The sequence below is a fragment of the Carassius auratus genome, chromosome 44 (assembly GCF_003368295.1).
Source record: "Carassius auratus strain Wakin chromosome 44, ASM336829v1, whole genome shotgun sequence".
Taxonomy (NCBI): Eukaryota; Metazoa; Chordata; class Actinopteri; order Cypriniformes; family Cyprinidae; genus Carassius; species Carassius auratus.
Window position 1 is genome coordinate 13,117,800 of NC_039286.1, and position 13,147 is coordinate 13,130,946.

Consider the following 13,147-nt stretch of genomic DNA (forward strand, 5'->3'; position numbering starts at 1 on the left):
AATTTTGATTTTTTATCTCATATTTATAACTTAGTTCGCAAAAATTCTACTTTGTCTACTTTATCTCATAAATATGGCCAATATATCATATTCTGACTTTTTTATCTCATAAATGTGACCTGATGTCATACTTTTTACTTTTATCTCATAATTAAGACTTATGTCATCATTTCTACTTTTTATCTCATAATTGACCGAGTCATAATTTTGACTTTTTATCTCATAATTATGAATATGAGATAAAAAGTGATAAACTATAAGATATAAATAACATAAAACTAACTTTCAAAACATGTTATTTTTATGTCATAATTATGCCATTTTAATGATTATGATTTACCAAATCATGATTCTTTTTTTCTTATGTGGCGGGAATTGGGCTTCGATATAAAATATATCACAATGTGCTCAGTTTGAAATCTCAATATGAACTCATAAATGTCATACTTTATCTCTATACTCTTACAGTATGTCAATAATTCTCTCTCTTGAGTCTATTTGTATTTTTTCCTCAAAAATTTTAAGCGGAACATCTGACACAAAGTTCTCCATGAAGTCTGCTGAGCTATGAAAGAAAATCCTCATTGCAATAAAACCTTGGTCTGGTCGCACACAGTTATTCTTTGACGGAAGGTTATGAGGCTAACTATGTAAGAGGCGACAGTTGCATTTGACTCAGAATATCTGCATCTCGTCCACGTTCAGGCGTTGAAATAAAAACCTGTGGCGTTGTGAAACCATCTCTCGCCACAGAGACTCCATCGGGCCCCCGGCCCAGAATACACAGGCCACAAAAAGCACAGACCACCAAAACAGAACCACAACACTGGCCAAAGGTGTCAGTCGACACCAAAAATACTGCAGCATGTGCTCTGAATGCAATAAAAAAGCAGAGATGTGCATGAAACACAACTCTCTGACTGACTAAAAATCTCAAAAAAATTCTCCCGCTGTTATTAAAAAACAGAGAAAAGAGTGTGCATTATAAATAAAGCCTTCCGGTATGTAGTTATGTGAGGAGTTAACTCAGACGGAATGATAACCAGGGCTAATCTTAGCATCCTAATGCCTTAAGCCTAAAATACGGCGGCTAAGAATAGTCGAGCTTGAAGTCAAGAGGCCAGAACGTTCAACATGCAGCCGCGGGGCAGTAACGGAGCACAGAGGCACAGAGGGGTAAATAACTGCCCTCTCACGCCATTCCTAAAGTAGGACACTGCGCACAAACACACCTGAACACAACACAACACACTTGTCAAAAGATGTTTCTTAGAACCAACAAATCAAGTATGAAGTAAACATGCGTCCACCTGCTAGACGCTGAGTAGACTTGACAGGACACTACCATTCAGAAGTCTGGCGCTCTACACGAATGACAGTGACAGAAAATGTCACAATGTTACAAAAGATTTCTATTTCAAATAAACACAGTTCTTTTGAACTTTCGAATAAGCAAAGAATCCTGAAAAATAACATGTATAACGTTTTACACAAAAATATTAATTTTCAACATTAATAAAAATCAGAAATCAGCATATTAGAATGATTTCTGAAAGATCACGTGACACTGATGCTGAAAATTTTGATTTGCATCACAGGAATAAATCACAGATATTCACATAGAAGACAGTTATTTGAAATTGTAATAATATTTTGCAATTTTACTTGTTTTTACTGTATTTTTGATAAAAGTTAAATACAGCCTTGGTGGGCAGAAGAGACTTTTTTCAATGTAAAAAAAAAAATGCATGCATGCATTCATTAGTTGTTTCTCAATTTGCATACTTTCCATCCCAAATATTATGCAAGATTACAATCTGTGCATTCCAAATCACTTTACATGAAGACAGCATGCTACAATGCCTAGATCAAACTTTGTTTGTACTTTTTTATGTTTTTTGGGCTGCTATTACACACAATCCCATGCATTACAGAAGATGAGTTTGTGACAAAATCACTTTCGAAGTACATACATACAGTGCATAGTAAATGTGCTAAATGGGACGCGGACACACACTTGGAGGAAAAAAGCACCTCACAAAGAGCACATGCTAAAATCAGAGTCCAGGTCACATCACATCACTGTTCAAAACTCAGTGAGTGAAATCTGTCCCTGACAAGCTGCTGGACTCCATAATCAATAGATATTTATAGAAGCATACTAGCATCTTACTCTTACTACTCTGCAAAAAGTATTTTTATCTTGTTTTCCTTTACAAGTGTCTAAAATTCTTAAAACAAGATACAGAAAATTTTCGCAGTGCATTTCTGCAGCATGTGCAAATGTTGTTATTCACACATAACAAATGACTGGATACATTTGCAAAAACTTAGCACACAACAAAGCACTTTGCTTGAGATACAGTATACCACAATGCAATGCTCTATAAGTGACCTTTCATTTCCAGCAAAAGGGAGTTTGTTTGAGTCCAGCTGCATTAAATGAATCAAGATTTATGAGGATATACTAATCTGAGATCAGAAACCTACAGCTGGATTTTAATAAAGACTGAAACAGGCCTGATGCTCAGGTGAGCGTCAGATGGAAACCTGATTTGATTCAGTGAAGTGAGTCACTTGCCTTGCTGAAAATCAAACAATGAATGTGAGATGAAACAAAACATGAAGATCTCAGCGATGTCTGGATATAGATTTGACCTGGTGTTGAATCATCCACACACACTCTGATGTGAAATTCCCCATAACTCACATCACAAATACAGCAGAGATATTCAAATGAACTCATCATTTCTCATCAACACCTACCAAGAGCAAACAATCTGAGTTGCTCTCATGATCTTACTTTGTAGCTTTGTTCTCTTACAACTATTTGTCTTTTTTCCCTCTCTCTTTTAGAAGAAACATTTGAGACCATTTTTAGATTGCAATAAGTTTTTCCTCATTGCAATAATCCAATTTCTCATTCTAATTACTGGTAACTGAAATTAATTTAATTAATTAATTAAATAAAAAAGTAAATGTTAAATATTAATTTAAAAAAATATATTTTAAATTATTATTTCATTATGTACAAAAACAATTATTATTACAAGATTTATTTAGATTCATTAATATAATATAACTTAAATTATAAAGTTTTTTTTTACTGAATTCAATACATTAAATTAATTAATATTTAGAATAAAAAAATTACAAATTAAAGTTACAAATTAGCTTTGTCTCATACGTTTCTCCTAAGCAAAAAATGTAAATATTTAAATATATACATTATTTATATTTTAAAATGGTCTGTAAACATAACAAAATGAAGTGAGTTTATACTTAAAACAATAATAAAAAGAAATCTGCCACTTGAGTTTTTATGCGCTTTTAAGTGAAAATTTCTTTCATTTTGTTAGATTTTTCTTTATATTGTATGTAATTTAGTTTCTCCTGTTAATATGTCTTGATTTAACGTTTTGATATCTGTCCTGGAAAATGAGACAATGTGTGTAGACAGCAATAAGAGCGAATGGAGAGTCACCAACAACTCAATTGTTAAACCTTGCAACATTGTATCAGACGGAATTCCATCAGCGGAATTCTGAGAGGAGCACCTGACAGACTGTACCTGAAGCGAAGGCAGTGCTGTGAGAGTCCAGGCGTCTTCTCCTCCACTCGGCAGTGATGCTGGAGTCAGATTCATAAATGGTCTGCAGCATAACTTGAGCTTCAGACCGTCTCCACGCGCTCTCAGTGGCCTCTGCTCCTGTGCGGACTCCTTCAGGGTTTCCCAAGCTTCTTTGTGCTTCTTCTGTGAGTTCCTCTAGACGTCTCTGCTGGGTTTCTTCAGGTAGACGTCACAGGTGAGGAGCTCAACTCTGTTTCTGCCTCTCAGCCTCTGAACAGGAAACTGAAGCAGCGCTCTCACGCTTTCTCTCTCTGTTACTCTTCCTCACTGCACTGTGTCTTTCTCTCTCTCTCTCTCGCTGTCTCTCTCTCTCTCTCTCTCTCTCAGGTGCCAAGAATAGCAGCAGGACCAGCCCAGGACAGAAATAGGCCGGGCCAGACCAGGGGAGTAGAGCAGCGGCCAGACGCTCAAAATAGCAACACAAAAACACAGCTGTCTGGCTTCATCTCTTCCCTGCGTTCTCTCTTTCTCCTTTCATTTATCTCTGCATGGGTGAATCGCATGAACAAACCACCAGCTCCAGTTTCACCACAAACCCAGAGGAAAGACATATTAAATTAGGTTTTAGGTAAAGAAAATGAAGGATGAAAGGCATTGTGATGTTATTTGCATTAGATTTAAGCACATATCCACCTATTAAATTCTCATGACTCTTAAAAAAGAACTTTCTTAATGCTGTAACATGAGAAATGTTATTATCTTTAAGCATTTCATTTACTTTAACAAAGAAAACATTTTTAAATATCATTATTGAAATTAATGCAAAATTACTCAAATTAATAAAAAAAAATTGTATTGTAATTTATTTAATAAAAACAAATTCAGTTCAAATTATTGTTTACTTTATAATTGTACTGTAATATAAAAAAAATTAATATAAAAGTTTTTCATACTGTATAAAGGAAAATGCTCATTCTTATTATTGTAGTTTATTGTCAACTTGGTCATAAATGAAAAATATAAATGTAGTAGCATTTTCATTTACTTCAACAAGATTTTTATTTTTTATAATTATTGTCGTTATATACAATTATTCAAATTAGATTAATTCTAAATTGAAAATATTTTACAATTTTAATACTAAAAATTTTATTTTTATTTACTTTAACAAGAAAAATATTATTGTTGTCATAACTTTAAAACTACTCAAATTAAATTAATTTAAAAATGAAAAATATGAATGTAATTTGACTTAATATGTTTTTAAATTAAATAAAAATAAAAATTAATTACATTTGGTAAAACCTTCACCCTAATGTACTTTATTATTGAAGCACTATATCAAAATATTTCACAGTGCAGTAATGAAAATGATAAATTGTGGAGAAATGTGGTTAACTGTCACAATAATGTCACAATGCAAAGCATGTATTTATTAATATAATTGTAACATTTATTTAATTTAATTTTAGCCATATCGAGAATTATTTTTTTATTGCTGCAAGTATAGAGACAACTTAAAATAAATTGTATTATTAGACAAAACTTCAAATAAATTTTTTATATATAACATGGGGTCTAATTATATGCTTACATTTCTTCTTTTAAATGGCATTTTTCACATTTCTTGATCTCTTTCCTTTGATCTTTTGGTCAAATACAAGCCAGACGTGTTCTGGATGGCTTTCTCCTCTGACTCTGAATCAGTTTCTCCTCCAGTCTTTCTGTCACTGTGTGTTTGATCCTGCTCTGTTATCTGCTCTCAGACGCTCTGTCTCGTCTCATCTTCACCTGTTTCTCTCAGCGGTCTAATCTCACTAAACGCATTAGCAGCACGCACCCAGGCCCTTTAATGTTGACATTAAACAGTCCACTTCCTGTTTCCCAAAGCCTCATCAGTAAACAAACTAACAAGACTTTGATTTTCCATCTGCAAGACGCCACTCAGATTAAAATCCAAAGAATAAAGAGATGAAAATTAGGATTTTAACTTTCCAGACCAAAATGTCTCTTCTCAGATACTTAGACTTAAGGGTGTTTAATCTCAGGAGAAAAGCAAAATTCTCCATTTAATCTTATTGCTGTCTGGAGAAACAACTACAATACAGTACAACTTCTGAAAATTCTTGTACTTTTTGGGAATTTTTTCCACGTTGGAAAACCAAAAACCAAAAGAAAACAAGCTAATAATAAGATTGTATCCAATATTTGGTGATTTACAAGGACTTTTTAAAAGGCAAGTCAGTTTTGACTGGGAACACCCTTCGAATCTCTCTCTTCATGTGATTTCATGGTTCTCTTTGCTCTTCAAACAACATCATGAAAACACTGTTAAACCCCACTGTGGGGAAAACACCTGACAATCAGCCAGTTTAAAAGAATAATAGCACGTAAAACACCGGTTCGTGACGTGGGATACCCTCAGGCCTGCCGAATGAATGAGGAAACGGAGGAAATCTTTTTGTAATCCAGAAAAAGCACAATTCCCAGGAGCGAGACATTCCTAATGCGTGACAGAGATGTGAAGTTCCTCTGTGGCAGCAAATGCATCACAGCACTATTTTCCCAAGCAGTTTTTAGAGCAGTTTGCTAAAGTATGCATCACCCGGGACCTTAGCAACCAACCAGAGCACCCTAACAACCACATGACAACACCATTAAAACAATACTCTATGCAACACTTAAGCATTGCACTTGTGCATTTTGCATGGACAAACACTGCATGCTTTCTTGTGAATAAATGCATGTATTGACTCTGCATGCATGCTCTTGATACTTCTTGAACATACACAGAGACCTATAGCTTTCCTGCTCTTCCTCTCCAGACAAAACAATGGCAGTGTTGTAAAATAGGTCGTCTGCACAGGTCTGGGACAGAGAAACAGACACTCCCAAGGTAAAAGGGGACAGATAAAAATATCCACACCAGCAAAACAGCCTGTGCTATAAAGACCAGAGAAAGTACTGAAAACTGTGTAATGCACAGTATATATACAGTTTGTGATTGCTTCATGTGTTCCCGTGGCAGTATCTACACTACCTGATAAGACTATGCATTATGTAATTAAAAAATATTTCAAACAGCAGCTGCATGCATTCTCTTTCATGAAGTTACTGCATTACTTGTTTAATCCAGGGAGTGGTATAGCACATAATTATTTTGAATATAACAAAAACAAAATCATAAGCAAATCAGACACACTGGACACCATCTACATACCAAACCTCACAACACACATACAGTGAACAAGACAAGGCACTTATAACGCATAAAAATACACACGTGCTCATGAACGCATGTATCTACAGTATAGGGCTTTCATGGTTCGTTTGCAACAGCGCCCTCTTGAGGCTGAAGTACACAAGTGCATGCGACTTTTATATACTGCTGGTGGAGCTATGATGCAAAGCAGATGTGTGAGTGAACTATTGTTCAAAATGGATCAGTCATGTATTTTTTGTTCAGCAAGGATGCAATAAAATGATAAAAAGTGACAACAATGTTGCAAAAGAGTTCTATTTCAAATAAATGCTGTTCTTTTGAGTTTTCTATTCATCAAAGAATCGTGAAAAATAAAAAGTAGCACAGTTTCCACAAAGATATTGGGCGGCACGACTGTTTTCAACATTGATAATACCCATTTACGTTTCTTTAGCAGCAAATTATCATATAAGAATGATTTCTGAAGATCATGTGACTCTGAAGACTGGAGGAATGATGCTGAAAATACTGCTGTGCATCGCAGAAATAAATTGCATATTAACAGATATTCACATGGAAAACAGATATTTTAAATCACAATAATATTTCACTCTTTTTTTTATTTAAATTTTTACTGCATTTTTTAAAGAAATAAATTCAGCCTTGGAGACCAGAACAGACAACCAACTTTTAACCTGTAATGTGTATATGTATATTAATTTAATGTGTTTTATAAGTTGGTATCTGTTCATATATATGTGTTTTGTATGTCTGAGTGCGTGCGTGTGAATCTGTGTGTATTGTGTTGTGTAATAGACTGTAAAAGAAACTACATTCATATGTCAGTGTGTGAGGAATGTTGCTGGTCTCCACCCAGAAAGCTTTAGGATGGATGAGATAAAATAAAGTTTTCAGTGTTGACATCATTCAAACAATCACACCATCTGCGTCACTCAACACACACTCAGGAACTCGTTTCAAAACCAGATGAGATGAGACGGTCACACAATATACCGGAATATCAGCTGCAATGATTCACCTTACATTCACATGACCTTTTCCCATGTTGTAGAATAATATTACATAAAAAGTCATTAAAACTATGAAATAACAACTTGAATCAGTAATTCATCTTTATTGCGTGATCAGATGTACATCATGAAAGAGGGAATCTGTTTGTCTCTGTAAAGCAGCAGAAACACATCTAAAGTCAGCTAACTGTATCTAAAATGATCACTGACAGACATGTGCCTTCAGACCAGGTGTGTGTGTGTGTGTGTGTGTGTACCTGCATCCAGCAGTGAGTTCATCATGAAGTCAGCCAATGATGAAGAGTGTACAGCATCATGTGAGTCCTTTAACAAAAACACATAGAGACGCAAAATAAACGACAGTCCAAAACAGCTGATAAAAGCATCACAGTGATCCACAATAATCCCCAGTCCATCAGTTCACATCTGGAGAAGACAAAAGCCGAAACAAATCCATCAAGATATTTTCAACTTTAAAGCATTGTTTCATGATCCATAATACTGCTTCATCCAGTGAAAAAGTCCATCTCCTGTTGTTTCTCACATCAGATTGTTTTGGCTTGTAAACGTTGCTTGATCTGTGCAGATTTCTCTCCTTATTCAGACAACTTTTTCAAAATGTCTTGAAGGATTTTGTCTTCTCAAGACTTTAACTGATGGACTGGAGTGCTGTGGATTACTTGTGATTTCCTTGTGAATTACTCAATAGATGCAAAGCATTTCTAGGAATCTGATGAAGAAACAATATCATCTACAATCTTGGATGCCTGAGGCTGAGTTTCAGCAAATATTTTTTTTGGGTGAACTAGTCCTAGGTGAGTCACTGTAGGCAAAAACATCTTGAGATTTGGGGCTGTTTGGCCTTTTAGTGTTATTTCAGGCTAGTGGAAAAACTCCCGAAATACACATTTAAATCTTTATTTTATTACACATAATCTGTAGATTGAATGATTTAATGTTATTTAATGATTTGTTTATTTAATGTTATTAACTCATGTTGTTGATTTAATAAAATATCCAGTTACATACACTAAACTTCTGAAGGTTTCTACAGAGGGGTTTGTTTGTTCAAATATCATTCACCTGCTTTTAACATTCAATTCCTTACAACGTAGATTTTTTTTCAGGTTGTTGACTGTACTTCATGATTTACAGAGTGATAAAACAAGATATCCTTTGACTTTAATATGTCAACAAAGTGAAACTAAATTTTGATGCAATGTTCAGATTCCTGTTCCGGAAATGTATGCAAATTATGTTTCATTTGCATACTTTAACCTGACATAAAAAAAATGATATTTAGATATTTTAGATATTTAAATATTTGTATTTGACTAAAAAGCAGGCTGTGTAATGGCAGTTCAGTAATAGCGTCAGACAGTGGCACTTTCACACTCTTATTTATAGCAGACCTGTTGATGTAACCTGTTGCCATACAATTCAGCTCTACATCATATGAGTGTTCTGCACAGCAATGCAGTAAAATCAGCTGAGATGCACTGGAGAAACAGCTTCTGTGAGGCGTCCTCAGTGTAAAAGCAGGAGGCTCTGTGTGTGTGTGTGTGTGTGTGTGTGTGTGTGTGTGGCTGCTGTCAGGTCTATTTATAGCTCAGTGATGTGTCCCCCATGCGTCCTATGAGCAAGCGATGCTGGATATATTCTCTACCTGTTACCAAGAGCTCTACATCCCCACCCCCCCACCCGACAAATTTACAGAAGAAAACCACACAAAATTATTCTAATGTATTGAGAATTGCATTATTACAGTTAAATTTTACTATTATTACCGACTAACCTGTATTGCAATCCATTAGACTATGCTGGATTTAAGAATCAGTAAAAATTAATTGTAAAATTGCTCTAATTAACATCATATGCACGCATGCATAATCCAGTTCATAATGCACATAAAACGCATGACCCTCATTTTACACATTTTGCTGGTTCTGCAATAATATATTTAATAATTATTCAGCAGTGCACTCTCTCACTCACTCTCTGATTATAAAAATGAGACATGAAGCTGACACTCACCTGAAAAAGTGTATCTCTGTTCCTGTTCGTTTGTGGGGTGCTGTGACAGAAACGAAGGCGATCACACACTCATTCATAAAAAACGCACCGCGGATCTTTTGCGCTCAGAGTAGACGCGCGCGCGCGCTCACGAGCGCAGCAGCCAGACGCGAGATCTAAAAATAGCGCGACAGAAGAGACGCAGCAGAATAACCCACAATGACTGTTTCTCACATCACCATAATGCCTTATATTACTCAAGACATGCTGACAGAGTAAAGATTATAACGCAATGAGTGTTACGTGCTCTTTTACAACATGCACATTACAGACATTCTTAATAAAATTGAATTGCACCTTTACTGCAGTACTGTGTTTCACATTTAGTAACCAGATATAATATTCGACCCTAACATATACTATTTAGAGAATTTGTTTGAAGGTATCATAAATAAGTGTTTAGAAATACTGTTATACTTCATATTGTACAATATTGCACATATTGTGTATTGCATGTTGTATAGCAGCAGTATAGACAGAAGAGATTTGAATAAAAAAAGTGACAAGTTAAAAGAATAACATGGTGAATAGTATTTGAACATTAATGCATTTATGAGTTTAAAGTTCTGATAGCAACTGGGAAGAAACTGTTCTGTAAGAGAGTGGTTTTAAGGATCTGATACAGATAAGATTCAGCTAATTTGGCTTTGTTTTCATTTCATTTAAATTATCAGCACCATTTAAAGTTGAATTGTTGGGGATATATATATATATATAATAGAACTTTAGAGAACTTTAGAGAAGGTCCCTAAATTGAGACTCGTCCAACGTCCAATGTCAAGCCAACTTTATGCCTATATTTTTTTCTTTATTTTTTTTTTTTAACTTTTAGTTTTCTTTATCTTCGCTCGATTGCTGATGTACTCTACTCGGGCATAGATGTTAATCCATCAATCATGAACATTCAACCGCAAACATGAGGTGCGAGCAGTCGCGAGCGCGGATGGGAGAATGGAGGAATTTTTTTTTGAGTAACTGGGATGGTGCCCCCTCTGGGAGTTGGTGCCCTACTCTGCGTGTAGGGAGCGACGGTACTGAACACCTTTAATATTGCAGACACCATATCGAGATTTGATTAAATGCTCTACTTTTGATTTATTCCTTAAAAAATGGCCGAATTCAGTGACGTTCTGCTTTATACAGCAAGTTCCAGTTCTGCGATTCAATCACTGTCGCTTTTCAAATATAAACGGAGTGAATTTAGGAATGAAAGTGTGAAAGTTCTGTCACAAAACGAAGTTGTTACTATCCGCAAGCTTTTTAAATGTGGGTAACTATGTTTGACAGGTGCAATATTTGAAAATCAAAAATTATTAATTCATTTTTTAAATTACATTTATATGAATATATGTCAGAGTTCAGAGCAGGTTTGCAAATCATTTGAGTCAGTCCGGGAGTTCGGAGCGGGATCGCGAATCATTTGAGTCAGTTTGGGAGTTCGGCGAGATCGCGAATCATTTGAGTCAGTCCGGGAGTTCGGAGCGGGATCGCGAATCATTTGAGTCAGTCCGGGAGTTCTGAGCGGGATCGCGAATCATTTGAGTCAGTTTGGGATCGCGAATCATTTGTATCAGTTCGGGAGTTCGGAGCAGGATCGCGAATCATTTGAGTCAGTTCGGGAGTTCGGAGCGGGATCGCGAATCATTTGAGTCAGTTTGGGGATCGTGAATCATTTGTTTCAGTTCGGGAGTTCGTAGCGGGATCGCGAATCATTTGTATCAGTTCGGGAGTTCAGAGCGGGATCGCGAATCATTTGTATCAGTTCGGGAGTTCGTAGCGGTATCGCGAATCATTTGAGTCAGTTTGGGGATCACGAAACATTTGTATCAGTTCGGGAGTTCGGAGCGGGATCGCGAATCATTTGAGTCAGTCCGGGAGTTCGGAGCGGGATCGCGAATCATTTGAGTCAGTTTGGGGATCGCGAATCATTTGTATCAGTTCGGGAGTTCGGAGCAGGATCGCGAATCATTTGAGTCAGTTTGGGGATCGCAAATAATTTGAATCAGTTCGGGAGTTCGGAGAGGGATCAAGAATCACGAAAGATTCGCGCTCATAAATTTTCAAATTGGCCATAACCTTTAATTCGTTGCTGCCAACTGGGAGGGGTTATCCGCCCCTGTTGGCATCAACTGGTTGTGGGACTGACATGGAAATACAGTAATGAAATCTAAATATGCAGTATGACCTGCCGGAGGATTTGTGCAACTAGAAACAGGTAAATGCATGATGCATTCAAATTAAATAAATGCATAAATAAATACAAAATAATTAAACTGAAATGTGAACATCATGCAATACTTCATGCTCTTGCAGCTTACACAGAAAATTGGCAATACATTGTGGAATACTTTAGTACTGACAAAAAAAATAATACAAATAAATAAAAAATCACAAAGTCACTTTTATGGACTTTTAAATTAAATGTTCCCTTCTGGTGGAATGAACTTCCCAACTCAATCCGAGCAGCTGAGTCCTTAGCCATCTTCAAGAATCGGCTTAAAACACATATCTTCCATCTTTATTTGACCATCTAACTTTAACACTCACTATTCTATTCTTTGAAAAATATAATTACCTTTCTAATCTTTTGTATTCTATTTTCTTTTCATTTATTATGCAATTGTATATATATATATATGTGTGTGTGTGTGTGTGTGTATGTGCAAAGACCTCTAACTAGCTTGCTCTATTCTTTTTTATTTTTTATTCTATGTTTTCTTTTTATTTATTATATTATTTAAAATCCCATGCTACGTGTACTGTGTTAAACTTACTGAGACTTGTTATAGCACTTATATATCATTGCTTTTTGTTGTTGTTTTTGATTGCTTCCACTGTCTTCATCTGTAAGTCGCTTTGGATAAAAGCGTCTGCTAAATGAATAAATGTAAATGTAAATGTAATGTATAAATAATAAATAAAAAAGACAAAAAATGAATTTATTCCAGCTGTGCATTTGAACATGTTTTATTGTGTCACATGTTCAGAGCACTGTAATCAAAACTGCTGTATCAGTGCTGGACCAGCATAATGCCTTCAGATGACGCACGATTTGTGAACTAATTTGATTGTGAAATATTTTTCCACAAGCCGGGGCACGTTGCTATCTTTAGATCGTCGATGCCAAACAGGGTTTGTGCTATTTAAATGTACCAAAGAGATAATCCAGCACGAGTCACGGGTAGGATAGGTGTGTCATCAGGCGCTGACCAATCACGGATAACGCTACAGGTAAACTTTTTGACTAGTATGCCCACTCTACAGCACCGC

General features: G+C 35.7%; 1 protein-coding gene across 1 annotated transcript in view; it reads right to left on the minus strand.

Annotated features, from left to right (window-relative positions):
• LOC113062572 (histone deacetylase 9-B-like) overlaps nt 1–4,207 on the minus strand; it is a 30,770-nt gene extending 26,563 nt beyond the window's left edge. Inside the window, exon 1 of the mRNA XM_026232500.1 lies at nt 3,572–4,207. Coding sequence (XP_026088285.1) covers nt 3,572–3,662 — 91 coding nt within the window. The 5' untranslated portion in view covers nt 3,663–4,207. The remainder of the gene's footprint in view (nt 1–3,571) is intronic.
• Nucleotides 4,208–13,147: the final 8,940 nt, after the last annotated feature.